The following is a 27,527-nucleotide window of genomic DNA, read 5'->3' as shown; positions in this document are numbered from 1 at the left end:
CTGTTTCAGGGGCGCTACGAGACCTTGACCAGAACACCCGGCCAGTCAGTGCTCAAGACGCCCTTTAAAATCAGCAGGCCCGACCGCTCCTGGTGACAGCTGTGCCCCTCACACCTGCTGCCGGCCGCCCGCACTCTGTCACTTCCGTTTGCTTCTTTCTTTCCTGACCCCACAATGAGTTTCTGGAAGCCAGGTCTCAGCGGGCCTGGTTCAGGGGCAGCAGAGCAGGCATTCGAGGTGGGAGGGAGGGAGGGAGAGAACGGCCGGTGGGGTGGGTGGAAGGACAGACGGAAGCTGGACGGAAGGAAGATGTGCAGCCCCCCGCCGGCGCCCAGGCCGCTGACCGCACCCCCCGCCTCTGCTTTCAGGCGTGGTGTTGGGAGGCTGCGGGGACAGATCCATTCGGTTCCGCCCCACTCTGGTCTTCAGGGATCACCACGCGCACCTGTTCCTCAATATTTTCAGCGACATCTTAGCAGACTTCAAGTAAAGAAGCCATTTCCACTACGCTCTGAGAAAGCCCTGATCTCAACTGTTGTCAAATTGATTAGTTTGCCTAATTCATGTTTTCACTTAAAGTATCAGAGGCGAGTGCATAAACTGAAGGGTTCTTTGTGGGGAGGGGGTGTCTGTGGTGGCTTTGGGAGGGAGGGGACAGGCGGGAGGGGCTGGTTTTGATTTTCCTCCCTGCAGAGCCAATGATGCACGTGGGTCTAAGCCCAGAAAGTCTGCGTGAGCCCTGGACATCGTCTTCGGCAGGGCCATGAGGGTCCTGGCCATATATGTGCCCACCTTGACCCCAACAGTGTCTTTGGAAGCCAAGAAGGGAATAACAGCTGCTCCCAGGATGGTGGCTGGGACTTCTGGGTTCCAGTCCCTCTCAAGTGCCATACTGTGTGATTGACCATGCGGGCTCCCTACATGGTCACCCCCTCCCACCCGGCCCTGGAGCTCTGAGCAGGTCCCGTGCACAGTTCAGCAAAGGACAAGACAAATCACACAAAGGCAGGACAGTAGGAACATTAGGCTGGAGCTTGCAGCGTGGGAAGGGGTCCTGTGGCCTCCTGATGATTAGGGCTGCTCCACTCAGTGCATCTGGGGATCCTCTAAACTGTGAATTCCGTTCTTGATGGGCCTTGGCCTTGGCCTTGGCCTTGGAGAATCTCTGGGTGGTAGCGATGGCACTTCTTACTCGCCACCCTTTGTTCCACCAACTCTGTCCCCTCTGTTAAATGTCATCCCAGTCCTCTGGGGGGGGGGGGACTGTAGCCTGGGCATCTACGGGGACACACAGGAGCCAAAAGGACAGAGGCACAAGCCAGTCGCCCGGGAGCGGAAGCCCAGGGCCTGGGGCAGCAGAGCCACCTCCTCTTGCCTCCCTTGCCTCCCTGGGCATCAGGGGTCTGACCCGTGGACCCCTTGCCCCGGGGTCCTCCGTCCACTCCTGAGCAGGCCTCACTGGATGGCAGAGCTGTGCAAAGCTGCTCCAGCACGGGCAACCAGTTGCTGAACTAGATTTCTTGAGGGAAGCACCATGAACTCAAGGCACCAGAGCACCATGCAGAAAAGATTGCCTCTTGGTTCAAGGTGGTTGCCTTGTACTTGCCATTCCAGATTACAGATTTTCCTGATGGAGAGCAGGATGTAACTTACCAGGCAGATGAGTTAAATGCTTAGTTGGACGGTGGTGGAGGCCAAGGGGCCTCTTCTGGAGGCGAGACATTCTTGGAACCGATTGGACTTCCGATGCTCCTACAAAGAGCCTCTGGTTGTCCCCCAGCAGTGGAATGGTGTTTAGTGGGCAGACTCGGGAGGCCCCGCTGTAACCCCTGCCCCAAGGGAAGCGGTCTGCCTCCCCCTGCCTGCTCGGCTGTCTCGGGAGATGGACACACCAGGGTTTGCAGTTCAGCACTTTGCTCTTCTAATAACTTAATCATCCAAAGACCTCAAACTGGTGGTAGTGGTTTCTTTTTCTTTTCTGCTTCCACTCTTCCAAGTGGTCCTCGACCTACATTTGTAGAAAAGGAAAGGCAGTAGCATGTTTGACAGACACAGATCCATGGACTCGCACACACTGCATCTCGTGGTCCATGCTAACCGTTGCTTTTCAAAAGGACTTGTGTCGGTGTCAGTGTGAGGCTGTTGGCTCTGCCAGCTGAACGGCGGTGTCTGCCCCCCTCTCTGTACCGGGTACCACTCGTTTGTATGTTCATCTCTCTATTCTGTCATTCCTTCATGGAACTTTCGCTAAGTCCCTCCCCTGTCCCAGGCCTAGCGCTAAGCACTAAGAATACAACATGGTCCCTGCTGTCAAGGGACTCCCATCTCATCGGGGACAACAGACTCTTCAACCAGCAATCCAAGCCGAGTAGCAACTGCTGTGACAGATGTATGGGAACGTTGGGAAATCAGAGGGAGTGCCAGGCAGGCTCAGGAGGTTTCGGGGAGAAAGTAACATTTGAGCAGGGTTTGGTAGAATGAGCAAGAGTTCTCCAAGCAGACAAGGCGAGGAGGAGTGTCACACAAAAGGGGACAGCACGTTCAAGGCACATCAGTTCACAGTCTCACACCTTCCACTGGGGATCCAGGTTCCACGGGCAGTATCCCAAGATTAAGGCCTTATTGAACAAACAAACCAGATGCAAACTGAACCGTAATTCATTTATTGGCATAAGTATGCTTTCTCTGGAGAACTTTAGCATTGGGTGCAAACATGCGGTAAGGTCCCGGAGTCCAAAAGGTTTTCAAGCCAGGGCGCAAGTAGAAACTCAACTCTCTTTGGTGCAGAGAGTGGCTATAAATATTTTATTCCCTCCCACGGGGCAATCATAGAGAAATGAAATCATTTTACCTGGAAAGTTATTTCCAGACTTATTCACCCCTTACCAAGGGAAGTTACTTCTCGTGAAACTTTTTAAGCCATTTTCAACACGCTCTTGTTGGCTTAGGGCATCACATGAGTTCCTGAGGCATCCTCTTTTGTGGGTGGGGGTTTAGCTGGAAGAATCTGAAGGAAAAGACTCTCGGCAGGGCTCACGATTGTAGGGGGAGAGGTGGGTAAAAACGGGGAGCCCAGCTGACAGGTGGCTGACTAGGGCGGGGCCCGCGGAGTGCTTCTGTGGCCGACGGTCTGGGAATGAATCCATCGCCCATCAGTGCCATAGACTTTAGTAACTATCTCTAGCAAGTCTTGTCACTTGTACAGAAAACAAGGTCCTGTAATAGCAAGTCTTAGCACATCCTCACTTTTATTATAAATGGGTGTTTTTTTTATAATTTTTACTGACACTCAGTAACCATGCAAAAGTGTGCACATTAATATACCTGTATATCTATACCTATCTACACACACACACACACACACACACACACACACACACACACACACACACCAGCTCATGGTAGAGAACCATAGCTAGGGAGCACCACTGACTTACACATTCAAAGTGATCTTGTTTACAGTATTCTGTTGACAGTGCCAATAAATGATAAAGAAATTAACATGTCACAATGTAACTGATGACCATATGCACAATTCCGTGAATTAAATCTGTTTCCTGTGTTAATCAGTATTCTTAATTAAAAAAAAATTTATAATGGAAACATCAGCATGAACGTGGCCTTTTTGGGGTTGGAAAGTTTTGTTAAGTCATTGTCGGACAAGTACATATTAAGCACCAATTACATACCGCTTAGGGAGGCCTTGGGGGATTACTCTGCCTGCATAAGTCTGCCTTGGGCTCGGGAAGCACCGTGAGGCCATTAACCCACCAAAGCTCATCGAGGACTTACCATGTGACGGGCACAGGGGTGGACAAAGCGTGGTCCTTACACTCAGCTCATCTTCCGGCAGGGCAGAGGTCACAGCAAGCCAGTGCAGGGGCCGGAATACGGGCAGACCCCGGGTGCTGTAGAGGCACAAAGGGCAGGTCCCAAAGTTGGAGTAGAAGTTAGGTCCCTGAGTTCCATCTTCAAGGTTGAGTGGGAACTGCTGCAGTGACTCTGAGGAGGGACGGAAGGCAGTCCAGGCTGAGAGCAAAGCTAACCGGAGGCATGACGTCAGGGTGAGGGCAGGCATTCTGTGGTGTGATCAGAGAGAGGACCAAAGAAACAGGCAGGGCTCGGCCGCAGAGGGCCTCCCCCACCCTGCTTAGAGGCATGGCATTTCCACGCTGTGGCTCAGGTGCCGCAGGTTGGGAGCAGGGGGGTCACCCACCATGCTGAGTGCTCCTGGGAAGGATGGGGAGGCCGAGAGACCAGTCAGGAATCTAGTACAGTCAGGGTGACTTGGTGGCCCGACCTGGACCAGGGCTCATAGGCTCCCGCCTTACCAACTCTCCCAGCTGTGTCAGCGACCCTGTGAAATGCAAGGCGTGGATCCCATGGTTTTCCAGGCTTCTTCCACTTTGGACACACAGCATGTCTATAAGAGAATTCTCTTGGAAGGCAAGGTTTACCATTAAACGTGCTTTTAAAATAATCACATATAGTGGGGCGCCTGGGTGGCTCAGTCGTTAAGCATCTGCCTTTGGCTCAGGTCACGATCCCAGGTCCTGGGATCATGCCCCGCATCGGGCTCCCTGCTCAGCAGGGAGCCTGCTTCTCCCTCTCCCTCTGCCTGCCACTCCCCCTGCTTGTGCTCTCTCTGTCAAATAAATAAAATCTTTAAAAAAAATCATAATCATCACATCTAGTAATGATAGTTATCATTTTTTGAGCATCTACTATCTGCACGCATATTCTGTGGGGTCTTTATAATTTTCAGGACAAACCTACGAGCTATGTATTCGTATGCCTATTTTCAAGATGAGGAAACAAGCTCAGAGACGCTGGGGGAACTGCTGAAAATCACGCAGCTTGGAAGCCAGGATCTGAAACACACAGCTGTATGAGAGATGGTCTGTTAGTGTATAAACAAACGTGTGTGTAGACACATGCAGTTGGCTTCAGATCAGGTGAGGGTGGGGACTGTCTAACACTCCAGGACCCTTCTCACAGCCAGCCTAGCTACCAGCCTGCCCAGTAGCCTTGGAAAGTCAACCTGAACCGGTCGGCGTTCATGTGAGCTCTTAACGTAACTTACTAGAGTGGGTTGTGGAAGGCACCAAAACCTCAAGGACAAATACTCTCTGTTCAAAACAGACACTGTTTTCTACTTTCTGTTCTTCTTCGGTGCTGGGGAGGCAGGATGCTGCAGGGGAATGACCTAACTCTGCTGCTTTCTAGCTGGGTGGCCTTGAGCAAGTCTCTTCACCTCTCTGAACCTCCTCTACAAAAGGAGGCTGCAGGGCGCCTGGGTGGCTCAGTTGGTTAAGCGACTGCCTTCGGCTCAGATCATGATCCTGGAGTCCCGGGATTGAGTCCCGCATCAGGCTCCCTGCTCAGCGGGGAATCTGCTTCTCCCTCTGAACCCTTCCCCCCGGTCATGTGCTCTCTCTCTCTCTCATATAAATAAATAAAATCTTAAAAAAAAAAAAAAGGCTGCTAATAGTAACGCTCACTAGCACTTACCAAATACTCCCCTGGACCGAGCACTACTTTAAGTGTATTCCAGGTAGTAAGTCAGTCCTCCAGCCACCCTAGGTGGGTGCTACGGTCATTGCTGCTTCCCAGGTGAAGAACCCAAGGCACGGCGAGAACTCCTCTAACGGGTCACAGTTCACCCACAAAGAATGTGGCAGGACATACAGTGTCCAAAGAATGATTCCAAAGAATGATATATTTCTGTTAAAGTCAAGTTCCCACTCATAGATACTAAGTCTATTTCCCGAAACGGATACAAGTCCGACTGAGTGCCGGGGTCTATCTCAACTGTTAATCAGTGAAGCGGATGTTTTGTCACCAGCGTTAGTACAAACATGGCCAAGTGGTATGGGCCCTGATTAACTGGGCAGGATTTTATAGTTGAATGCCACAGGATCAAAACAAGGCCATAAAAGTTGGACTCTGCCTGGGGCTCAAAGGGACCCTGGTGCTTTCCACATGGGGACTCACAAGTCCTGAAGTCACAAAGCAGCAGCAAAAGGAAAGCCCTCACCCCCGGCCATCTGAGCAGTTCACCCCAGGCTGCCCTCCCACCCCCACAAGCAGCAAAGCCCATCGGATGGGCGCTGGGAAGTGCATTAAACATGGTCCTTGGATGATAGAAGGCTTATCATTGGTAACCAGGGCAGGGAGGACACCAGCTCCCAGCTGTGCACACCGTGAATGTCCCTGGCTAGTGCCAACCTCACCATGCTCTGGGGGACCACATCAGTCTGCCCAGGTGACTACAACAGAATGCCACTGTTGGCTTACAACCCCCTGGTGGGCTCCCCAGGTGCAAACTGGAACTGGCCCCCATGCACAGTAGGGCAGGGTGAGACTGGAGAGAGAGAGAGGCAGGCCACCCCAGACGGGCAGGAGGCCGGGGTAATAAACAAGGAAATTTAACTTACAAGGCTTGTCTTGAGCAGCTGCAAGATGAGGAGGTCTCCACACCCACCTGCCAGAATCTTAGGAGTTTATATGGAGGCCTTCACTGGGTTCAGGAGTGTCCACTGTGCAGATGGTCTCAACACCACATCACCATGTCAAGGAGGTGTCCTTGGGCAGCTTCCGGAAACAGAGAAGTCAGGTGGAACCCGCATTCCAAGGACAGGGCAGGGGGTGAGGAGCCTCCGATTGCTTGGGGCCAGTTCGAGGGTCAACTGGCAGTCATGCCCTCTTGATGACCTCCCCAACAACCATACACTGGATGGCTTAAATGGTAAACATGCATTTCTCACAGTTCTGGAGGCTGGAAGTCCGTGGTCAGGTTCTTGGTCAGGACCTCCTCCTCCGATGTCTTCACATGGCCTTCCTGGGGTCATACAGAAAGCCTCTTTATTTGTAAGGGCCCGAATCCCATCATGGGGACCCTAATCACTTCTCAAAGGCCCCACCTCTGAGCAGACCGATGTGGTCCCCCCCAGAATTTTGCGGGGGGTATACTAACCTTTAGTCCATAGCAAGTACCGTATGGAAACAGACATGGTGCAGACCACCCCATTCCCTGCAGCAAAATTATACCCAGCCCAGGGCACGGAGGCGCCCAGAGTCCAGACAGGTCTCAGCAGACAGCCAGGAAAACCACTCTAGAAGGGACAAACATGACCATGTCACCAACGATCTCCACGACTGAATGTTTCCCAACGTCAGCTCAGCTTCCAAGTCCAGAATGGGAATTCGTGGTGGAGAAACTTCTCTTCACCTAGAAAGCTGACTTGAAAGAGACCTTGTTTTTCACAGCATTTTTCATTTGTTAAGATAGACAACATACTCTATTATGAAAACTAAAAAACGGTATTAGGTTATAAAGTTGAATGTACACGTCTTCCCTCCCTCCTGTCCACCCCTCCCACCCTAACCGTAACCACTGTGAACAAATCAGAATCTACGTGGTTTGTACAAACACAGAAATAAGACCACACAAAACTATATTGTTCTGTGACTTGCTTTTTCTTCCACTTATCATTACCCTATGGTTACCTTTCCACATCAGCAGATATAGTCCAACCATGACATTCTTTTCTTTTCAAGATGTATTTATTTATTTTAAAGAGAGAAGCCTGCACATGGTGGGGAGGGGCAGAGGGAGAGAGAAACTCAAATAGATCCCTCGCTGAGCACGGAGTCCAACACGGGGCTCAATCCCATGACCTGAGCCGAAACCAAGAGTCGGATGCTCAACTGACTGAGCCACCCAGATACCCCTCAACATCATTTTTTGTAAGGGCCATGTAAGAGTCCATAGTATGGCTCTGCCAACATTTATTCACCCACATGACCTACTTACAAAAACTCCATTAACTTCCAGTTTTGTCACTGCTGTTCATTCACTTAGCTATTAGAAACATTCGGTGAACATCCTCATAAGTCGGCTTGGGTATTTCTATTAGATTATTATTTTGGGATTGTCGTCAAAGTGGGCGAATCGCCGATATATCCACTGCCTGAATCTAAAGGCTACCTGCATCTCCTGAGAAACTGCTTTATCATCTGTGTGGCTTCCAGGCAGGGTAAATCCCAGTGATTCTCAAAAGTCCGGGTGCCTCAGAATTACCTGGGAAGCATAAAAATGCAGATACCCCAGCACCTACCAGAATCCACAGGGGTTGAGCACAGGTGAGCTTGGACAGATCCCAGGTTCTGCCCTCCTGGCGTGCTGCAGGAGCCCTCGGGGGTCAAGTGAAGATCTGTGGTTCTGGCCCGGGGAATAAGGGGAGGGAACAATGCATTTGCTCCGTGTGCCCTCTGCTGGTGGTGGGAGCAGACAGCACATCGAAATGGTGGCTCTTTTCCTGCACTGGTGAGAATGGGGCTCTCACCTCCAGTGTGGGGATGCTTCAGGGCAGCAATCGTCAACCCAGGCTACACGTGAGAATCACCTGGGGGACCCGGACAATAGCAATGCCTGGTCACCGGCCTGGGCAACGACATTTCCTTTTTTAAGATTTTATTTATTTGACAGAGAGAGGGAGAGCGAGCAAGCATAAGCAGGGGGAGCAGGAGAGGGAGAGGGAGAAGCAGACTTCCCACTGAGCAGGGAGCCGGTAGTGGGGCTTGATCCCAGGACCCTGAGATCATGACCTGAGCCGAAGGCAGACGCTTAACCAACTGAGCCACACAGGTGCCCCGGACAACAGTATTTTTTAAAAAGCTCTCCAGGTGATTCTGCACATGGAGCTAGAGCTGAGAACCTACTCTTTAGGCAAAAAAATTTGCCCCGGGAATACGACGTCCAGAGGCATGAATTACTGTGGTGTTTTCTGTCCTGATAGTCTACAACTGAAATTTCCAGCCTGTCTGCATTTCAGAATCAGCTTCAAGCTTGTCAAAAAGATTCTGGGGACCCATCCCACACATAACCAGAATCTCCAGGAGTGAGGTTCACTCAGGTAATAGCTTACAACTAGACCAACACCAGGGGTTATTTGAGTTAACTCATCTTTAATGAGGTCAAAGTCAAATCATTAATACCTCTTAAGACATTTTATAGGGGCGCCTGGGTGGCTCAGTCAGTTAAGCATCTACCTTTGGCTCAGGTCATGATCTCAGCATCCTGGGATGGAGCCCTGCGTTGGGCTCCCTGCTCAGCAGGAAGTCTGCTTCTCCCTCTGCCTGCCACTCCCCCTGGCTTGTGCTCTCTCAAATGAATAAATAAAAAATCTTTTTTTTTTAAGATTTTATTTATTTATTTGACAGAGAGACACAGCGAGAGAGGGAACACAAGCAGGCTTCCCGCTGAGCAGGGAGCCCGACATGGGGCTCGATCCCAGGACCCTGGGATCATGACCCGAGCCGAAGGCAGACGCTTAACGATTGAGCCACCCAGGCGCCCCTAAATAAAAAATCTTTAAAAATAAAAATAAAAAATAATAAAAATAAAGGATCACTTTGGTGATCTCAGGATCCTGAGACGAAGCCCTGCATCGGGCACCATGCTCAGTGGGGAGTCTCCTAGAGGATCCTCTCTCCCTCTCCCACTGCCCCTCCCACTCATGCTCTAGCTCTAAATAAATCAATCTTAAAAAAACAAAAAGCAAAAATCAAAAACAAAGGATCACTTTGGCTGCTGTGAGGACAGACTCTAGAAAGGGAAGGATCATGGAAGCAGCAGGTTGCCACAACCCAGAGGAGACATGAGGGCGGCGTGGATCACCATGGCAGGGGTGCACAGGGGGAGAAACAGTCAGCTTCTGGTCGGATTTTTGAGAGTCGGCCTAAAACAAGAAGCCAATGGAACGACATGCCATTTCCCCTGAATTAAGAACTGGTGCTTCTCAATGGGTTGGTGGCTCCCCGGGACGCCCAGGCTCTGGGTCAGGGCTTGGGGGAGAGTGTTCTGCATGCACAGCTCTTGTGTCTGGGAAAACCACAGCTATGCCCAAACGGTGGGTGCCAAGCGTCCCCAAATGCCTGAGGGACATAACCACACACTCCCCCAGACTAGGGTCTCCAACCAGAGGAATCAAATCCACAAACCTACGACCTTACATGTGCATCTCTAATTACAACTGAATACAAATTACAAAGTGTGGTTTCTTCTTGTTTCTAAAAGATCCCACACTTTGGGGCACCTGGGTTGCTCAGTCAAGTGTCTGCCTTCAGCTCAGATCTTGATCTTGGGGTCCTGGGATTGAGCCCCTATCAGGCTCCTTACTCAGCGGGGCGTCTGCTTCTCCCTCTCCCTCTGCTCCTCCCCCCAGCTTGTGCCCTGTCTCAAATAAATGAAACCTTTAAAAATGTATAAAAATAAAAGCTCCCGCACTTCCTTCCACTGTTCCCGCCTTTCTCTGACCCTCCAGGCTTTCCCTAGTGTTGAGGATCAAATCAGGGTCGGCTCCAGCACACACACCCCGCTCTTGCTCTTGTTCCTGCCTCCTCCTCACGGCGACCCACTCCCCCCTCACTGCCCCCAGTCACCTAAGTACGCATGTGCACTGGTTTACCGGCCATCCTGCCTCCCCCAGAGGAACCCAAATCCGCCTCTTTGTGGCCAGTGCTGAGCAGGGCCTGGCACAAGAGATTTGGGCAGAATGAAGAGCTGATCTGGAAGCTTGCGGGAACAGTCTTGTGTTACAGGCTTTACTTGCGTCTTTGAGATGGAATAAATTAAGAAAACCAAACTTCTTTTGTGTTAGTGACAAAGGGTTGGGGGGAGGGAGGGAGAGGGAGGGAGAGGGAGAGAGGGAGGGAGGGGGAGAGGGAGAGAGAGAGAGAGAGAGAGAGAGAATGTTAGGCAGGATCCACGCCCCATGCAGAGCCTGAAGTGGGGCTCAATCTCGTGACCCTGAGACTTGGACCTGAGCCGAAATCAAGTCGGGTGCTTAACCGCTGGAGCCACCCATATGCCCCATGATATGCCACATTCCTTTGTAACAATGGGAAAATGGAAATGATTTAAGTAGTAAAGGTTTAAGGACCAGCTACATCCACTCAGTGGAGTATTTTGCAATTTCTGAATTTGTTTTTACACAGAGTATTTAAATGAAAAAATCAAATTATCTGCACCTTTTGTTTTAGGGATGGTGTACTGCCTATTGTTTTCCCCAACTTTACTGAGCTGTAACTGACCTATAACGCTGTATCAACTTAAAAGTGTACAACGTAATGATTTATCTATGTATATATATTGCAAAACGATTAATACAACACGGTTAATGTCAGACATCTCAAATCGTTACAACGTTTTTATTTTCTTGTGACAGAATATTTTTAATGGTTTACAACTAAGATAGTCTTGTGTTACAGGAAGCAAAAACCCAAACACTTCCAGGTACAGGATAACATCTATGTTTGTAGAAAAGCCTGGAAGCACAGTGAGACACCACTTCACACCCATTAGGATGGTGATTATCCAAAAGACGGACACAGAGAAACCGGAACCCTCAGGCAGTGCTGAAGAATATAAAATCCTGCAGCCACTGTGGGAAAGCCTGGCGGCTCCTCACAAAGTTAAATGTAGAGTTTACCCTACGATCCAGTAATTCCACTTCTCAGCACACATCCAAAAAGACCAAAAGCAGGACCTCAAGATTTCTGTAGACCCATGTTGACAGCAGCATTATTCACAAGAGCCAAATGCTGGAAACAATCCAAATGTCCATCAACGGATAAACAAAATATGGTCTACACATATACTATTCAACCATAAAAAGGAATGAAGCTCATACACGTTATAGCCTGGATGCACCTTGAAAACAGGATGGCAAGTGAAAGAAGCCAGACATCACAGACCATGGGGTGTCTGATTCCATCTCTACGAAATGTCCAGAATAAGCCAATCCACAAAGACGGAAAGCACATGAGTGGTCACAACGACCAGGGGTAGGGGGAAGTGGGGAGTTATGTTTAATGGGGACAGTTTCTCCTTGGGATGACGAAAAAGTTCTGGAAATGGACCCAGGTGATGGTTGCACAGCGCTGTAGATGTACTTAATACCACCGAATTGTACACCGGAAAATTGTAAAAGGATAAATTTACATTCTGAAAAAAAAAAAAAATTTACATTCTGTACATTATACCGCAATAAAAAAAGACTGGAAGTCCACACAACAAAACATGTAGTTGACTTCTGAGTGGCAGAATTATAAAGATCATGTCTCCCTTCCTCTTTACTCTATTACAGATTGCATAACAAACATGTATTACTAATTGAGGGGAAGGGCAGTGCATATAATTAGCTTTAGTTTATAAAATAATGCACCAGAACACAGTTCATATCACTTTAGCACACCGCAGAGCCTTCGGACACGTCTGGGTGGCGAACACAATCTTGGCAGGGGTGCTGTGCTCACCGGGCTGACACCTGTCCCAGTCACTGTGCGGTCACCATCCCGGCAGGGTCAAATGACCACCTCTATCTAGGCTTCCTCCTAGTCCTTTCTGGGGTTGAGTCCCTGAGGAGGCTCGGCACAGGGCTCGGGAAATCTCTCCTGACTGCTTGGAAGCCTTGCACCACACCATCACCTCTGCAATGACCTTGACATTTACTGTTTATTCTCACACCCATCCCATGAGACAGGCAGGATTTTCCCTTTCATGGATGTGACAACCAAGAGTCAGCAAGACTTGATAACCTGCCCCAGCCTGGGAGTTGAGGACTGAGGTTGCTATTATTGCCAGAGACACAGGGAAGGATGTTTTAAGCTCATGTGAGCTTCACACAAGCAGTGCAAGCGTTCTCACTTGCCATCCTGTGCTCCCCCTGCCACACCGCCCTGCCTTCTGATTTCTCAACACGGCACAGCTTGACTGAACCCAACATAGCTTCCTCCAGGAACTGGCAGTTAACAGAAACTTCTGGCCATTATCTGGCTGAATGTCATACACAAATGCAGTAAGAATTTGTATGATAGACCGCTCTCCTAAACCCAATTAGTAGCTCCTGCCTCATGAATTTCTTCATCCCAAAAGTCAAGGGCCTAGAGGCCCTGGCAAAGTCTCCGGCTGCCTGATCCCCTTCTTTGGCCTCACCCATACCCTCGGCCTTCCTGCTGGAGATCCAGGCAGCCCAGGGCCACCTGGAGGCCCCGTTCCCAGCTCACTTGAGGGTGTCCAGCATCCCAAACACCTGCGTGAAACGCTCTCTGTCCAGGACGCGTCCATACCGCAGCGTGAGGTAGAAGGTCTGCTTCCCGCTGTACTGCTGGAGGCGCACAAACAGCTCCTGGGGCCGGTCCTTGCTCTCCGTCATGGGGATCACATCTGCCACGGGCCAGTCCGTGTCCTGCCGCCGGCCCCAGAAGGTCAGGTGGGCTACCCGCAGCACGGTGCCTGCCTCATTCACATACAGGATACCCACCAGCCTCCGGAAGAAGTGGCTCATCCAGCAGAGCATGGCCAGGGCGAAGCCAGCTATCCCGCCCGCAAAGCACAAGGAGCCGAGAGTCACGAGGCCATGCGAGTACCAGTAGAAGCCAGGTGGCAGGGCCAGCAGCGTCAGGGCCGTCTGCGCCACCTTCAGCTGGGACAAGTACCCGAAGGCTCGGATTGCATCAAACCGGTAGACCATCTGGAATTTCTCTGTCTCCATGCCTGCAGGCTTCTCCTTCAGGGTGGGGGTCCTGCTCCCTACCCACCTCCCAGGATCCTGCCCAGGGTGGCACCACACCCTGCAGACAGGCCTTCTCCATGCAGCTGGGCCTGCCAACCGTGGCACAGCTCTGAGGAGGGCAGCCTGGAAGGGAGACAGGACACCGTTGCTCTCGAGAACAACCATGCTAATCACAAAATAAACATCTGCAGAGCATCTTACCCGGAGGCCCCTGCCGATCCTGTGAGGTTGCTATTATTGCCAGAGACACAGGGAAGGATGTTTTAAGCTCATGTGAGCTTCACACAAGCAGTGCAAGAGGGGTGCCATTACAGTTGACCCTTGAACAACGAAGGGGTTCGGAACCCCAACCCCCAAGCAGTCAAAACTCCACATACAACTTCTGACTCCTCAAAAACTCAACTACCAATAGCATAGTGTTGGCCAGAAGCCTTACCGATAAATCCATTAACACATATTTGTTGTTACATGTATTATATACGGCATTTTTACAATAAAGTCAGCTAGAGAAAAGAATATGATTAAGAAAACCGTAAGAGAAAATACATTTACAGTACTGTATTAGTGATACCATTAAGTTTATCTTGTTTCCAAGATGAATTGTCAGTACCCACATCAACACTGTCTTATAAGACACAAAACACTATAGATAGTACACATATTACTGACACTAGACACAAAAAAGGAAGGATAATAAGAAAGGGAGATTCGTTATTGATTTATAAGGACAATGATCCGTAGATTGGTAATAAAGCAGCAGTAATAGGGTTGCTTTATGACAGCCTAGTGTAATCGATACTATTGTTTCCGAGGAGCCTGGTCTATACGCCAATGAATGAATCCTTATAAACTTCTGATGGCATATAGTATATTACAGTCAGGTTCAGAATACAGTATCGGAAACAGTTACTTTAAAAAAAAAACCACTTAGCCATGATGATAGGCTAATACGCATTTTCTCCAATTACTGGGGGGCAGGGAGGGATGGAGGGAGGGGGAGGGAAGGGACATCCTGCAGGGTAATTAAATCTTTGAAAGCAAAAAGCAAAGTTACAAAACAGTAAGAAGACACACTGTTAATTTTATATTAAACATCACTCACAGCCTCTAAGGATAGGCTACCCACTTCCAAAGGAGGCTTTCCAAAGGAGATTTTCACATGAAGACATTCACTCACATGCGCAACAGGGAAGTTTAAGTGGACGGCACAATGACTATTCACTATTTATTATACGGAAGGGGATCAGCGGGTAAGTCTTCATCCTTGTTGTCATCCTGCTGAGTAGGCTCAGGGTGAGGAGGCAGAAGGGCTGGTCTTGCGGTCTCAGGGGTGGCAGAGGTGGGACAGGTGGAGGGGGTAGGAGGGCAGGCAGGAGAGGCAGTTACACTCGGCGTAACTTTATGGAAATACATCGTAATTTCTGTCTGACTTCTTTGCTTTTTCATTTCTCTAAAGATGTTTCTGTATGGTACCAATCCCTCTTCCACCACCTGCTTTAGTCTCAGTGCCCGGATCACAGAAGGGTCCATGTTGTAAAAGAAGTCAAACGCCGTCTTGAATAATCGAAACCCTTCTGCCAGGTTGTCTAATGTCAACTTGTTTTCTGGCCCTGCTGCTTCTATATCTTCCTCATCTGGCACTGGTCCGGAAGCTCTCATCTCCACCAAGGCGCCTTCAGTTAACTCCTCTGGTGTGGGGTCTATGAGCTCTTGATGTGGGAACTCACCGGCGGCCTCTCGGTCGGCAGAAGCTGCTTCTCCTGCTATCTTAACATTTCTTAAGCCAAACCTCTTCCTAAAATTATCAAACCATCCTTTGCTGGCATTAAATTCTCCAGCTTTAGTTCCTTCGCTTTCCTTTTGCTTCAAGTTGTCATATAACGACTTAGCTTTTTCACGAATCATACTAGAGTCTATAGGGATGCCTTTCTTGTAGCAATCCTGCACCCACATAAAAGCTGCATTTTCAATACGAGATAAAAGAGTATCTCGTAAAAAGTGCAAGGTCTTCGCGCCTGCTGGTGTAGCTGCCACAACAGCTTCACGGATTTCCTTTTCTTTTTTTACAATGGTCCTCACGCTGGACTCATTTATTTTGAAATGGCGGGCAACCGCAGCTGCAGACTTCAATCTACAGTACATATCGAGCAATTCAACTTTTTCTTGTAACGTCATGACTTTTCTCTGCTTCTTGGGAGCACTTCCAGAATCACTAGTGGCATTTCGTATGGGTCCCATGGTGTTATTCAAGGTTTACGACATTGCACTAAACACGATGAAAAATACGCAAGAACCACCGGATCACTTTTTACTGCCATTCTCAATTTACCAGCGATGAAGTGCTCACGGAGAGATGATTAGCAACACACACCGTGTTAAGCACATACCACACTTGAGCTCACCACAACAGCAACAGGGGGTGGCTATGGAATTATTACAGTAGTACAGTATGTACTGTAGTTAATTTTATGCAGTTAGGATTTAATACTGCATCTTCATGTTTGTTTCTGTTTCTCTCGACTATGAATGATGCCGTGTACAGTCTGTAAGACTCTGTGTGCATTTTGATAAACTTTTTATAACAAACTTGTGTATACTTTATGGTAGTAAATAAAATAAAGTAGTATCTACCTGTATTTTAGGCATTCATGACATACCTTTTTATTTTTTCAGTATTTCTAGGCTACGCAGTTCGTCTGCCAGGTTTTTCAAATTGCTGCAAATCTCCGAAAAATTTTCCAACGTATTTATTTTCAAAAAAATGTATAGAAGTGGACCCACACAGTTCAAACCCAAATTGTTTAAGGGTCAACTGTATTTCCACTTTACCACTGAGGAAACTAAACACAGAGAAGGTCAGAAATTTGTCCAAAGACACACAGCCAGTGAGTGGGGCAGAGTCTGACTCTCAAACTGTGGTCCTCTTTCCTTCAGGCAGTTCAAAGAGGTACAAGAAAGGTGGTAGAGCCTTCATCCATTCAACAAATATCTGGGGACGGCCAACTCTGGGCTGGGCACTGAATTCATTAGGCTGTGGGAACATTTTCCCCAGCAGGAACCAATGTCCTAAAAGGTAACAAATCCCTGCGATACTTAAAATAACCTCCCTATTTTCTGTCAGGTTAAAGCATCATCTTCCGTGCTGAAAGGGAAGCGCTATTTTCTGAGCCCAGGTTGGGGGCGGGGGGCGGGCCGGGAGGCGCCAACCCGCAGCACAAGGGTTTTATCAGGTGCACGGTTATACACCTCGCGGAATACAGTGAAAAATGCTCCGGGCTTGGGGGCCTGATCTGGGTTCCGATCCTGACTCCTACAGTCACTAGCTGTGGCTCCTTGGGCAAGTTCCTCCACTTCTCTGGGCCTCGGTTTCTTCTTCTTTCACAATGGGGATTCACAACATACCAAATGAGACAGTGGTTTCAAAGCCCTCAATTGCACTTGGTGGACCCGAGGATCTGATGCACCGGGACAGCACCCAGTGAATTTTAGTGCGCGCTACTGTCGCCCCACGTGACCCAAGCGCAGGAAGGCGCGGCACAGAAAGCCTTAACCTACGCCGGAGGTCCCCCACCCCCCGCGGATTCCCCGAATCAGAACCCCTGGAATCCGCTTGCCTGCCCAACCTGGACCACGACCCCCAAAGCGCACCACTTCCCGCAGTTCCCGCCAAACTCCTTCTTACCATGGCCCAGCTTCCTGCCGCCGGAAGTGAATCCCCTCTGCCCCCGGAACCTCTAACGGCGCCTGCTCGGCAGTAATAGGACGCCGTGTTGGCGCATTGCATTCTGGGATTTGTGGTTCCGAAAGAATATCTGACGCAAGTCCCAGGTACCGTGGGAGTGGATCCTCCTCCTCCTCCCAGCGTGCCCTGCGGCACGGGGGGCCGAACCCGGAAGTTCTGGGCCGAATTCCTGGTTGCCAACAAGTCCCATCCAGAGTGGATGGAAAACGGCGACATGGCGGCGTCCGGCCGAGCACTGTGCCTCTTCGACGTGGACGGGACCCTGACGGCCCCGCGACAGGTAAGGCGGCGCCCGGCGGGCTGGCGGCAGCGGGTGCGGACCCTCAGGGTGCTCGGAGACATGGGACGGAGCCGAAAAACCCTTGAAAGCGAAAAACTTGTATGGGGTTGGAAAACGCAGTTCTGGACTCTCACCGCATGCCCTGGATTTGAACCCCAGCTCAGCCCCCTTGCCAACTATGTGCCCTCCTCAGCCCTGTCACTTGTGAGCTGTACCTTGTAGCCTAATATGAAAAACATAGGTTTCCAGGTCAAACAGACCTAATAGAGTGTCAGCTGTATTCTCTTGACAGCTGTCTGACCTTGAGCAAGTCACTTAACCTCTGAGTCTCAGCATCCACGGCTTTAAATGGGGACCTTCCCAGTTCCATATGGTGTTTGTGAGGGTCGAATGAAATCGAATAAATTCATAAAAGTACGGTAGGCTGTGTTCAGTAATAGTCAATAAATATTAGCTGCTGCCACCACCCGCTATCTCAGGCCCCTTCTCCAGCAGGAGTGAGCAAGGAGACCTAGATTTTTTCACACTGCCTGCTGAGAGCCCCTTTGAACTCTAGGAAGCTTGCTTCCCACTTCTAGATTTTGCTGCTCCAGGCATGGACATAGGTTTCAGTTAAGATCAGCATTTGTGATGAAGCTCATGCTGACCTCCTTGCACGGACTGGTCACTGAACAACAGCCATTCAAACTTGAGACTGGGCCCAAGTGACCTCACTAACTTCACTTTCTATCCCCACCTTCTTAATTTTGGCCGGAGGGTGGCAGTGGTGTGCTCCAGATGTCCACATTAAATGTGTGTGACCAGATAACATCATTTTGCCTTTCTGAGCCACAGGTTCAGTGTATCTAGTGATGAAACTCAACTGCAAGTTCTTCAGAGGCCCTTTCTGACTCAGATTCAGTGACCCAACACACACTTCTGGACTGTTAGAGAATCTCTTGGCCATCTAGAGCCAAAGTCAGCAACTAATTGTTTGTAAAGAGCCAGGTAGCAAAAATTTTTGTCTTTGCCAACCACACGGTCTGTAGTAACTACTCAACTTTAATGCAAAAGCAGACATAGACCTTATGTAGACACAGTGTGGCTGTGTTCCCATAAAACGTTTTTTTAAAATATTTTATTTATTTATTTGACAGATACACAGCAAGAGAAGGAACACAAGCAGGGGGAGTGGGAGAGGGAGAAGCAGGCTTCCCGCTGAGCAGGGAGCCCGATGCGGGGCTCCATCCTAGGAACCTGGGATCATGACCCGAGCCAAAGGCAGACGCTTAATGACTGAGCCACCCAGGCGCCCCCCAATAACTTTTTTATTTATTACAAAAACAACCAGCTGCTCAATTTGGCCCATGGGCTGTGATGGTTCACATTCCAAACCTTTTTCCATGATATCATTGGACCTTCTCAACCTTTCTCCTTCTTTCATCCCGTGCAGGATAATTTCTGTTACCCATTAAACATAAGGAAACCGAGAGTCCGTGAAACCATGACCTTGATTTCTCACAGCAGATCTGGTACAAGTCTCGGGCTGCTGGTTATGCCAAATCCACTGTTATTTGCTAAGTTTGCCATTTTCTCCCACCGCTCTAAGAGGGGGGCTGTTCTGGCTGCTGGTTATGCCATTCCGGAAGGTGCTTCTGCCTTCCAGAAAGAATTGGCAGATGAGTGTGAAGTATGAAATAGCAAAGAAGGGGCGCCTGGGTGGCCCAGTTGGTTAAGCCACTGCCTTCAACTCAGGTCATGATCCTGGAGTCCCGGGATCGAGTCCCACGTCGGGCTCCCTGCTCGGCGGGGAGTCTGCTTCTCCCTCTGACCCTCTTCCCTCTCGTGCTCTCTATCTCTCATTCTCTGTCTCTCAAATAAATAAATAAAATCTTAAAAAAAAAAGAAATAGCAAAGAAACCCACAATGTATTCCCATAACACATTTGAAACATGATAGTCTTTGCAGCAAACTAATAATTTTAACACTGAAAAAAAAGAAGTCTAACAAAAGAAAGTTGTTTCTGTGTACCGGGTGTTCCAGGTAAAAACTAAAAATATTTTAGCAAGAGATTTATTCATTATAGCATAATACATTCCCTCCCTCAATACATGCATTCTCAAACACTGATAAGCATATTACAGTCCAGAAGCAGAAGAATGGGTTATCTTACAGCTGCTGAAACACAATATGACATAAACAGATAAAATCTAATTAGAATGGAGTCCAGAGCTTCGCAATATGACTATAAACCTGAGTGAATTGTTTTCCAGCTTTATGTCATAAAAAAATTCAAACATACAGGGGCACCTGCCTGGCTCAGTCAAAGGCGCATATGACTCTTGATCTCAGGGCTGTAAGTTTGAGCTGCACATTAGGTGTAGATATTACTTTTAAATCTTAAAAAAATAAAATTAAAGGAAATGCAAACATACAGAATCACTGAGAAACTAGTATACACAACAGTGGCATCCCTACCACTTAAATTCAAGTTAATGTCAGTCGTCGTTGAATTTAAGTGGTGGGGATGCCGCTGTTCTGTATACTAGTTTCTCAGTGATTCTGTATGTTTGAATTTCCTTTTAATTTTAGACATTAACGTTCTTGTTTGTTCTTCGCCATACCATGTCCTAAGCTGCAGTCATCATGGTACTTCACCCCAAAATATTTGAGCCTGGATCTCTTGAGGACATCTGTGGTGACCATAGTGCCATCATCACCATCACCAATGAAAATTGTCACCAGTTCCCTCCTATTATTTAATGCCCCAGTCTAGCAGTCGGCAAATGTTTTTCTGTAAAAGGCCAGATAGTAAAGGGTTGAGACTGTGCCGGCCATGTGGTCTCTGTCACAACTACTCGGCTGTGTCCTTGTGGCTGCAGACACTACGCAAATGAATGGATATGGCTGTGTTGCAATCATACTTCACAGAACCCGACGGTGGGTCGTTGCCAACCCACGCACCCTATTCTGCTGACTCTTCTTTACTCCCATCAGTTTTCCTCTTTTGTCCCCAAAAAAGTCTTTCATAGTTGGTTTTTACAGAAGGTGAATTTTTAACATGCTTTGACCTCGGTTTCAAGCTTTTGGGTCTTTCTCTGTGTTTTATTTTGTCTAGGATGATTTATAAAGAATTCCTTGTGATTAGTAACACAAAAGTTATTTGGGAACATCACAACAACTTTGTGATTATTTTGCTCCAAAGATCTCTTCCGCAGTGGGTAGTTTAGATGCTCTGTTGTGCTCACAAGCAGCTGGGTCTTATTTCCTGTCAAAATATATTTGCTGCCACTTGGAAGTGAGACGGTGCCTTCTAACGCACACACATTGCAGACACACCTGATGGCCACAGAGTGGCCACACCTGAGTACCACAGAGCTCATCAGTGTGCACAGGGGTTAAGATAAAATAAATTGCAGCTTTGGGTTCTGCTTGAAGAAGGAAGTATTGCATTTTTAATATTTTGCGATCCAGGGAATCTTGCCCACTTCTTTCCATTCTGACGTCAGGAGTCTTCCCCACTTCCTGCCATTCTGACATCATTCTGACACTTGGAGGGCTCCAGGACCCATTTTCACAAGGCTATGATTCATAGAGGCCACTGGTGCACTTCTAGATTTTGTCTGCTAGGTCAAGATTCCCCTGGAAGGTGTAGAAAAGATTGTGTTGTTATAAGCCCCTCTGTACAATTTTATTAATCCTATGTGTATATTACTCTAAAATGGTTTCCTTAAGAAAAAGAGAGGAGGGCGCCTGGGTGGCTCAGTTGGTTGAGCGACTGCCTCCGGCTCAGGTCATGATCCTGGAGTCCCTGGCTCGAGTCCCGCATTGGGTTCCCTGCTCGGCGGGGGGTCTGCTTCTCCCTCTGACCCTCCCCCCTCTCATGTGCTCGCTCTCTCTCTCTCATTCTCGCTCTCTCAAATAAATAAAATATTTTTTTAAATGTTTAAAAAAAAAGAAAAAGAGAAGAATTGAACTCTAGACGTTTTTGTATTGAAGTTTGTTTTTGTTTTTAATTTCTGCTAACTTCATTTCTAAAGATAGCCTGTGTGAGGCCCGCCTGGCTGGTTCAGTCAGTGGAGCAAGCAACTCTTGATCTCCAGGTCATGAGTTCAAGCCCCACATTCGGGGTAGAGTTTACTTAAGAAATAATAAATTAGGGGCGTCTGGGTGGCTCAGTCAGTTAAGCATCCTACTCTTGATTTCAGCTCAGGTCATGATCTCAGGGTTGTGAGATTAAGCCCTGCATTAGGCTCTCTGCTGGACATGGAGCCTGCGTAAGAGTCTCTCTCTTAAAAAAAAAAAAAAAAAAAAAAAAAATTAAAGATACCTCATGTGAATATACAATTCAGATTGGTAAAAGTAACAACTTAAAAAAATGAATTGTGATTTGTCTTAATATAGGAATATTTTTTCATGTTCATTATTTCTTTTGAAATAGTGCACAGTTTGGACTTTAGCATAAAATTATACCATTGAGACCACTGTTGATAGGTAGATATACCACTGAGCTTTTCTTTTAGGAGAGACTAAAAAAATCTAGTGATCTTCTGTACTTTATTTTTGGTTTTGTATAATTATAAAAAACAATTCTGAACATCCTCTTTAATCTTAGCGTGTTATTTTGTTTTAAAATCAGCAACTTGGGGCGCCTCGGTGGCTCAGTCGTTAAGCGTCTGCCTTCAGCTTGGGTCATGATCCCAGGGTCCTGGGATCGAGCCCCGCATCGGGCTCCCTGCTCGGCAGGAAGCCTGCTTCTCCCTCTCCTACTCCCCCTGCTTGTGTTCCTCTCTCGCTGTGTCTCTCTCTGTCAATTAAATAAATAAAATCTTTAAAAAATAAATAAATAAAATAAAATCAGCAACTTATATTTGTAAGTGGAGTACAGTATAGCATTTGAAAGGAATGCTCTAGATCTATGTGTATCAGCCTAGAATGGTCACCACAACTCACTGCTCAAAACACAAGTCACTGCACAAGACAGAATGAGTCCTTGTGTTTCAGGGCGCCTGGGGGGCTCAGTCGTTAAGCGTCTGCCTTCGGCTCAGGTCATGACCTCAGGGTCCTGGGATCGAGCCCCGCATCGGGCTCCCTGCTCCGTGGGAAGCCTGCTTCTCCCTCTCCCACTCCCCCTGCTTGTGTTCCTCTCTCGCTGTGTCTCTCTCTGTCAAATAAATAAAATCTAAAAAAAAAAAAATCAGACCGATTTGTGCGCATATGGACAAGTATATGAACGCAGGAATAGCTGGAACAGCACACAGCAGCTGTTAATATATTGCTTGTGTCTTTTAAGCTAGGTAAAAAGTAAAATTTTTCATTTTTCTCTAGTAAAAAGTTGATGTCCCCAAATCACAACTAAAATATTTGGACTTACTACAGACCAAGGGCCTGAATTGGCATATATGAAAGTAAGGGTTGTGTCTCTCTCAAGAGTTTTAGTCTCTGGTTACTTTACGGCTCATGACTTTTTATTTTCCTTTTTGAAATGTAGAAAATTACCAAAGAAATGGATGGCTTTCTACAAAACTTGAGGCAGAAGATCAAAATTGGAGTAGTAGGCGGGTCGGACTTTGAGAAAGTGCAGGAGCAGCTGGGAAAGGATGGTAAGTAAACGCTACTTGTTGTTCACGTTTGGTTAATGACAGCTTCCTGTGAGGACGTCAGGACCTGTAGCCATTAAGTATCTTAGGCAGGCCCGAGCTCTCCTCCCCGTGTGGCAGGCTTCCTGCTGCCTTGTTTGGACAAACATTCTCTCTGCTTTCTCTTTCCTCTGTTCTTAATGCTATAAATACATTTCTGGAGTTGGTGGTGGACCACTCGGGACTCAGATACATGGGTGGGGTCGCCCGGATGTTTGAATGTGTGTGTCACTGCCTGGAATGCTTCACGTTGTCCCCGTCCACTCTCCTATCTCAACTCAGGCCCCATCTCCTGACTGTCCTTCTCACCTGTTGAGGTATCCTCTGGGTCTAGGGGCCCCTCTCCGTTGCCCTCACACAGGGTTTCCCAAAGTTCCCTAATCATGAGTCACCCAGGCTCCTCCCCTATCTATTAAACCAGGAGCTCCAGTGCAGGATCCCAGGAAGCCAGGGGTTCTTACTGGCCCCTTCACTGGAGATGCTGAGGTCTCTGGGGCCTTTGAATTGTATTTTAGCAGCCCCCCACCTCCCAGGAGATTATGATGCACAGCCCTGCCAGCAGAGCACTCTCTGCTCGCTGGAAACTGGTTATCCGTCCGTTTTTCTTGAACACTACGACTATGGATTCCTCATCTTGTAGCCCCAGGGCCTCCAGGGTGCCTGGCCTATAAGAACTAGAGGGTGGAGAGATGGATGAGTTGATCGTTCTTCTGGACACTGTAGACATTTTGGACCGGCTCATTCTCTGTTGTGGGGGGCTGTGCTGTACACACTGTAGGATGTTCAGCAGCACCCCTGGGGCCTCCACCCATGGGATGCCAGGAGTACCTCCATGCCCAGTGTGACAACCAAAACTGTCTCCAGACGTTGCCAAATATCCTCTGGGGGGCAGTATCACCCCCAGTAGATAACCAGTGTTTTAGCTGTAATATCTTACAGTCCAAATCAGCATAAGCTGTATGTATTGGATTAGTTACTCTGAGCATATCTATGCATTCTCTTTAAAGCTCTCTGTACTGCTTACACTTAATTTTCCCCATAGATACTCTACTTAGAAACACTAGAAACAACATAATGGCGCACGTCAAGCCCCGGAAATCCTGTTACCCAGCCCTGATGGCCCTTTCTGCCTCTGGCCATATTTTTAACCACAGGCTCAGAGAGGTTTTATGTCAGGGTAGGGCACTGCCTGTAGATTTCAGGGTGTGAGTCAAAACAACAGACTCAACACATTCACAAGCTAGAAGAAAGTTGAAGACCCAGCTGTATCAGAATCACCTGGGGAGCCTGTGAAAATACAGATGTGAGGGCCCCCCCAAAACACAGGGCACTTGGGAGTCTGCATTTTAACAAGCAACTAAAGTTTGAGAACCCAGTTGGATTTATGTGAGTGGTCTCCCAATCTGGCTGCATGTAAGAATCATTTAAAGACGTTTTTTAAAAAATTGGGTTTTTTTAATTCTGATTTTTAGGCTGGCCCTGCATGTTCTGATTCAGAAAGCCTGAGAGCAGAGCCTGGGAATCTGCACATTTTCATCACCGCCCTGGGGATGCGGGTCCACAGGGAGGCTTGGGGGCCATCCTTGGCTCCCGTCTTCCTCTCCAGGTAGAGGGGGCTGAAGTCAGAGACGTGAGAGGGCCCACCAGCAAGTCTCCCATCTCCAGCCTGACCACCGTCTTGTACATTTGTAACTAGAGAGTCTTTTTGTTTTTTTTTTTAATAGGTTTTATTTATTTGACAGAGAGAGACACGGCGAGAGAAGAAACACAAGCAGGGGGAGTGGGGAAGGGAGAAGCAGGCCTCCCGCGGAGCAGGGAGCCTGATGTGGGGCTCGATCCCAGGACCCTGGGATCATGACTTGAGCCGAAGGCAGACGCTTAACGACTGAGCCACTCAGGCGCCCCCGCAAAGTCTTTTTTAAAAAAAGAATTTTTTTTTTTTAGGAGCTTTTTCCCCACCTATTGAACCTGTTAAGACGACATACCCTTTCACAGTCCTTACTGGAGTTAGTTTTATTGGCGGCGATACATTTAATCGAGAAATAGAAACTCCAGGTTCAGTTCCTTTCTTTTGTTTTGGTTGCAGTGGTTGAAAAATATGATTATGTGTTTCCCGAAAATGGCCTGGTTGCATACAAAGATGGGAAACTCTTGTGTAAACAGGTAGGTTCTTGAGTATCCAGGTGACCATATACGGCTATTAAAATGGTTTCTAAAAAGATACTTGACACTGGATGCTTCTGGAGAGGTGTATCTGGGAGGTGAGCAGGAGGAATGAATCCCCACCCCACATTCTTTTCTACATCTTGAATGTTGAACCATGTGACTATCACATATTCCAAATTGTGAACTAAATTTTTATCATTGTTTTTTAAGGATACATAATGTGATATTTCTATCATGCGAGCAGGGGCTAGGATAGACTGCCTCGCTACAAGCATTTTTAAGAGGTACTGTGTAGCTCTTACTAGTAACGAGATCATTGCACTCAGACATAAGAAAAAGTCTAAGAGGAACGAATATACTTTTTGTCAGCGTCTCTAGATATCTTAAATGAATAAAAGCAGCGGTAATAAACTCTTTGGGCCTTCCATGAAGCATTCGAAAGATAATGAGTACAAAAGTCTTGAGTCATGGAGCAGGAAATGCTTTAACTAAAGCCCTTTGTGGTTTGCCTTATGTTTGCAAGCAGGGAAAGAAGGAAAGAAGGTAGTGGGGCGTGTCACCCTGGCCGCCACATCAGCCCAGTGACCCTCGCCAATAGTGGCTGAAGCCCCGGGTTTGCTGTAAAGTTATTTTGGGAAAATGCATCCCCCTAAATCAAGTAACCCCAGTATTTTCTTTATCTAGAGTATTCAAGGTCACCTGGGTGAGGCCCTAATCCAAGATATAATCAACTACTGTCTGAGCTACATTGCAAAAATTAAACTCCCGAAGAAGAGGTGGGTTTGCTTTTAGCAAAGAGGCTGCGTGCGCTAGCATGGGGAGGAGTGGCATTGGCTGGGTTGGTGCTGATTCCAGTCCCAAGCTCCGTGCTTAGTTAGTGAGACATTGCTGGAAACCTTCTAGTGGAAGAATGAATCCATAAATGATGGTTTTGCTACATAATGGGAATCGGAAACTAGACGCTTGCCGAGGCTGTGGGTCCGGGGAAAGGCCTCTAAAACCTCATTATGAGAACAGCATCAGCCCCAGACCCGGGAGTCACCCCGGAGGCCCAGGCCACACTCCCTGCACAGCCCTGCTCGCTCGGCCCACGCTGTGACATAAAATCTGCATTAATCAAATAAATCATTTGAAAGTCGGATTTCACATTGTAAAATACCATCACTTCTGGATTCTGTGGTCTCTGAAGACCTGTCATTTCAAATTCGCCCAAGATCCTCCCTGAAGTCAGGCAGCAGAGCTGAGACCCACCTGGATCAGCATTTGCCCACACCTCTCGTCAGTCTCACCGCGCCCCACACGCAGGTCACACGGGCGCAGGAAGGCTTCAGATGAGTCCAGATCCTCAGGGAGGAATTGAACACTTGATAAACTCCCTTAATCCTAGTTTTTGAGAACAGAAGCCTTTCTAAAATGCCTCAGCCTCCCTCCCTTGGGAATGAGAGTAATACTATGTCCTTGAGTTGGGGAGAAATCATCGAGCTCTCTTCTGACAGTTTAGCACCACAGTCCTAGGGTCACCCCTGGGAAGGGTCACCAGGGTTCCTGTAGAAGGTATAGGGGACAGGGCCAGTCCATACGAGCTCCAGGACATCCCAGGTGGGGGATTCTTGAAAAAAATTCTTAGATGCACCTGTGTTGTATCATTTGCTTCTGTGCAAGTGGAGCACAGCCAGGGAAAGGATCCAGCGGTTGAAATTTTGCTTTTACTTTACCTAACGAGTATTCATTCCTTCCTAGTTAACAAAAACTGCGACATTTGGTTTTCTCAGGACCCTTTAGAGGTAACCACATGACTGCATCAGTCCCTTTGTGAGGCTCCAAGAGGTACCCAGAGTCACACAGCCTCGCAGGAGGCCGCGCTGGCCTTGAAGCAGGCCCTCAGCTCAACACTGGGCTGGGGTCCCTGGGATTTACAGGTGGCTGGTGGCTCAAGATCAGGGCTGTGTGCCGAAGACAGAAAGGGCCCAGGGAGGAGGTTTGAGAGGCTCATAGGCTGACGCCTATGAGACGCGTTTAGAACTAGAAGATACTTCTGAGCACACAGTCACAAAACACTTAAATTGCATTGTAAGGATAAATAGCTCACAGTTATTTGAGCTTTTAAGAAACTATTTTGAGATTCAAACTGGAAACACGGT

At 48.1% G+C, this 27,527-nt stretch overlaps 3 protein-coding genes and 1 long non-coding RNA gene across 4 annotated transcripts in view; 2 read left to right on the top strand and 2 right to left on the bottom strand.

Annotated features, from left to right (window-relative positions):
• Positions 1–3,603, top strand: part of ABAT (4-aminobutyrate aminotransferase) — an 83,170-nt gene extending 79,567 nt beyond the window's left edge. The window contains exon 16 of the mRNA XM_025860224.2: positions 369–3,603. Coding sequence (XP_025716009.1) covers positions 369–490 — 122 coding nt within the window. The 3' untranslated portion in view covers positions 491–3,603. The remainder of the gene's footprint in view (positions 1–368) is intronic.
• A 1,821-nt stretch (positions 3,604–5,424) lies between these two features.
• On the bottom strand, positions 5,425–9,194 carry LOC141373976 (uncharacterized). Its single transcript, XR_012380454.1, has 3 exons — positions 8,121–9,194; positions 6,977–7,115; positions 5,425–6,841 (listed from the first exon to the last, which is right to left on the bottom strand). It is a non-coding gene; the product is annotated as an uncharacterized lncRNA (long non-coding RNA).
• Positions 9,195–11,200: 2,006 nt separating this feature from the next.
• TMEM186 (transmembrane protein 186) lies at positions 11,201–17,297 on the bottom strand. Its single transcript, XM_025860228.2, has 2 exons — positions 17,263–17,297; positions 11,201–13,703 (listed from the first exon to the last, which is right to left on the bottom strand). The coding sequence occupies exons 1-2, from the start codon at positions 17,263–17,265 to the stop codon at positions 13,068–13,070; spliced, it is 639 nt and encodes a 212-aa protein (XP_025716013.1). The 5' UTR covers positions 17,266–17,297; the 3' UTR covers positions 11,201–13,067.
• A 149-nt stretch (positions 17,298–17,446) lies between these two features.
• The window catches only part of PMM2 (phosphomannomutase 2), a 22,575-nt gene continuing 12,494 nt past the window's right edge, over positions 17,447–27,527 (top strand). Inside the window, exons 1-4 of the mRNA XM_025860216.2 lie at positions 17,447–17,602; positions 23,073–23,184; positions 25,307–25,383; positions 26,071–26,162. Coding sequence (XP_025716001.1) covers positions 17,522–17,602; positions 23,073–23,184; positions 25,307–25,383; positions 26,071–26,162 — 362 coding nt within the window. The 5' untranslated portion in view covers positions 17,447–17,521. The remainder of the gene's footprint in view (positions 17,603–23,072; positions 23,185–25,306; positions 25,384–26,070; positions 26,163–27,527) is intronic.

This window comes from Callorhinus ursinus, unplaced genomic scaffold, assembly GCF_003265705.2.
Source record: "Callorhinus ursinus isolate GAN/ISIS: 27379988/994484 unplaced genomic scaffold, GSC_fseal_2.0 scaffold13, whole genome shotgun sequence".
NCBI classification, from domain to species: domain Eukaryota; kingdom Metazoa; phylum Chordata; class Mammalia; order Carnivora; family Otariidae; genus Callorhinus; species Callorhinus ursinus.
Note: the sequence above shows the minus strand (reverse complement) of the source record. Positions and strands in the feature narration are given on the sequence as shown.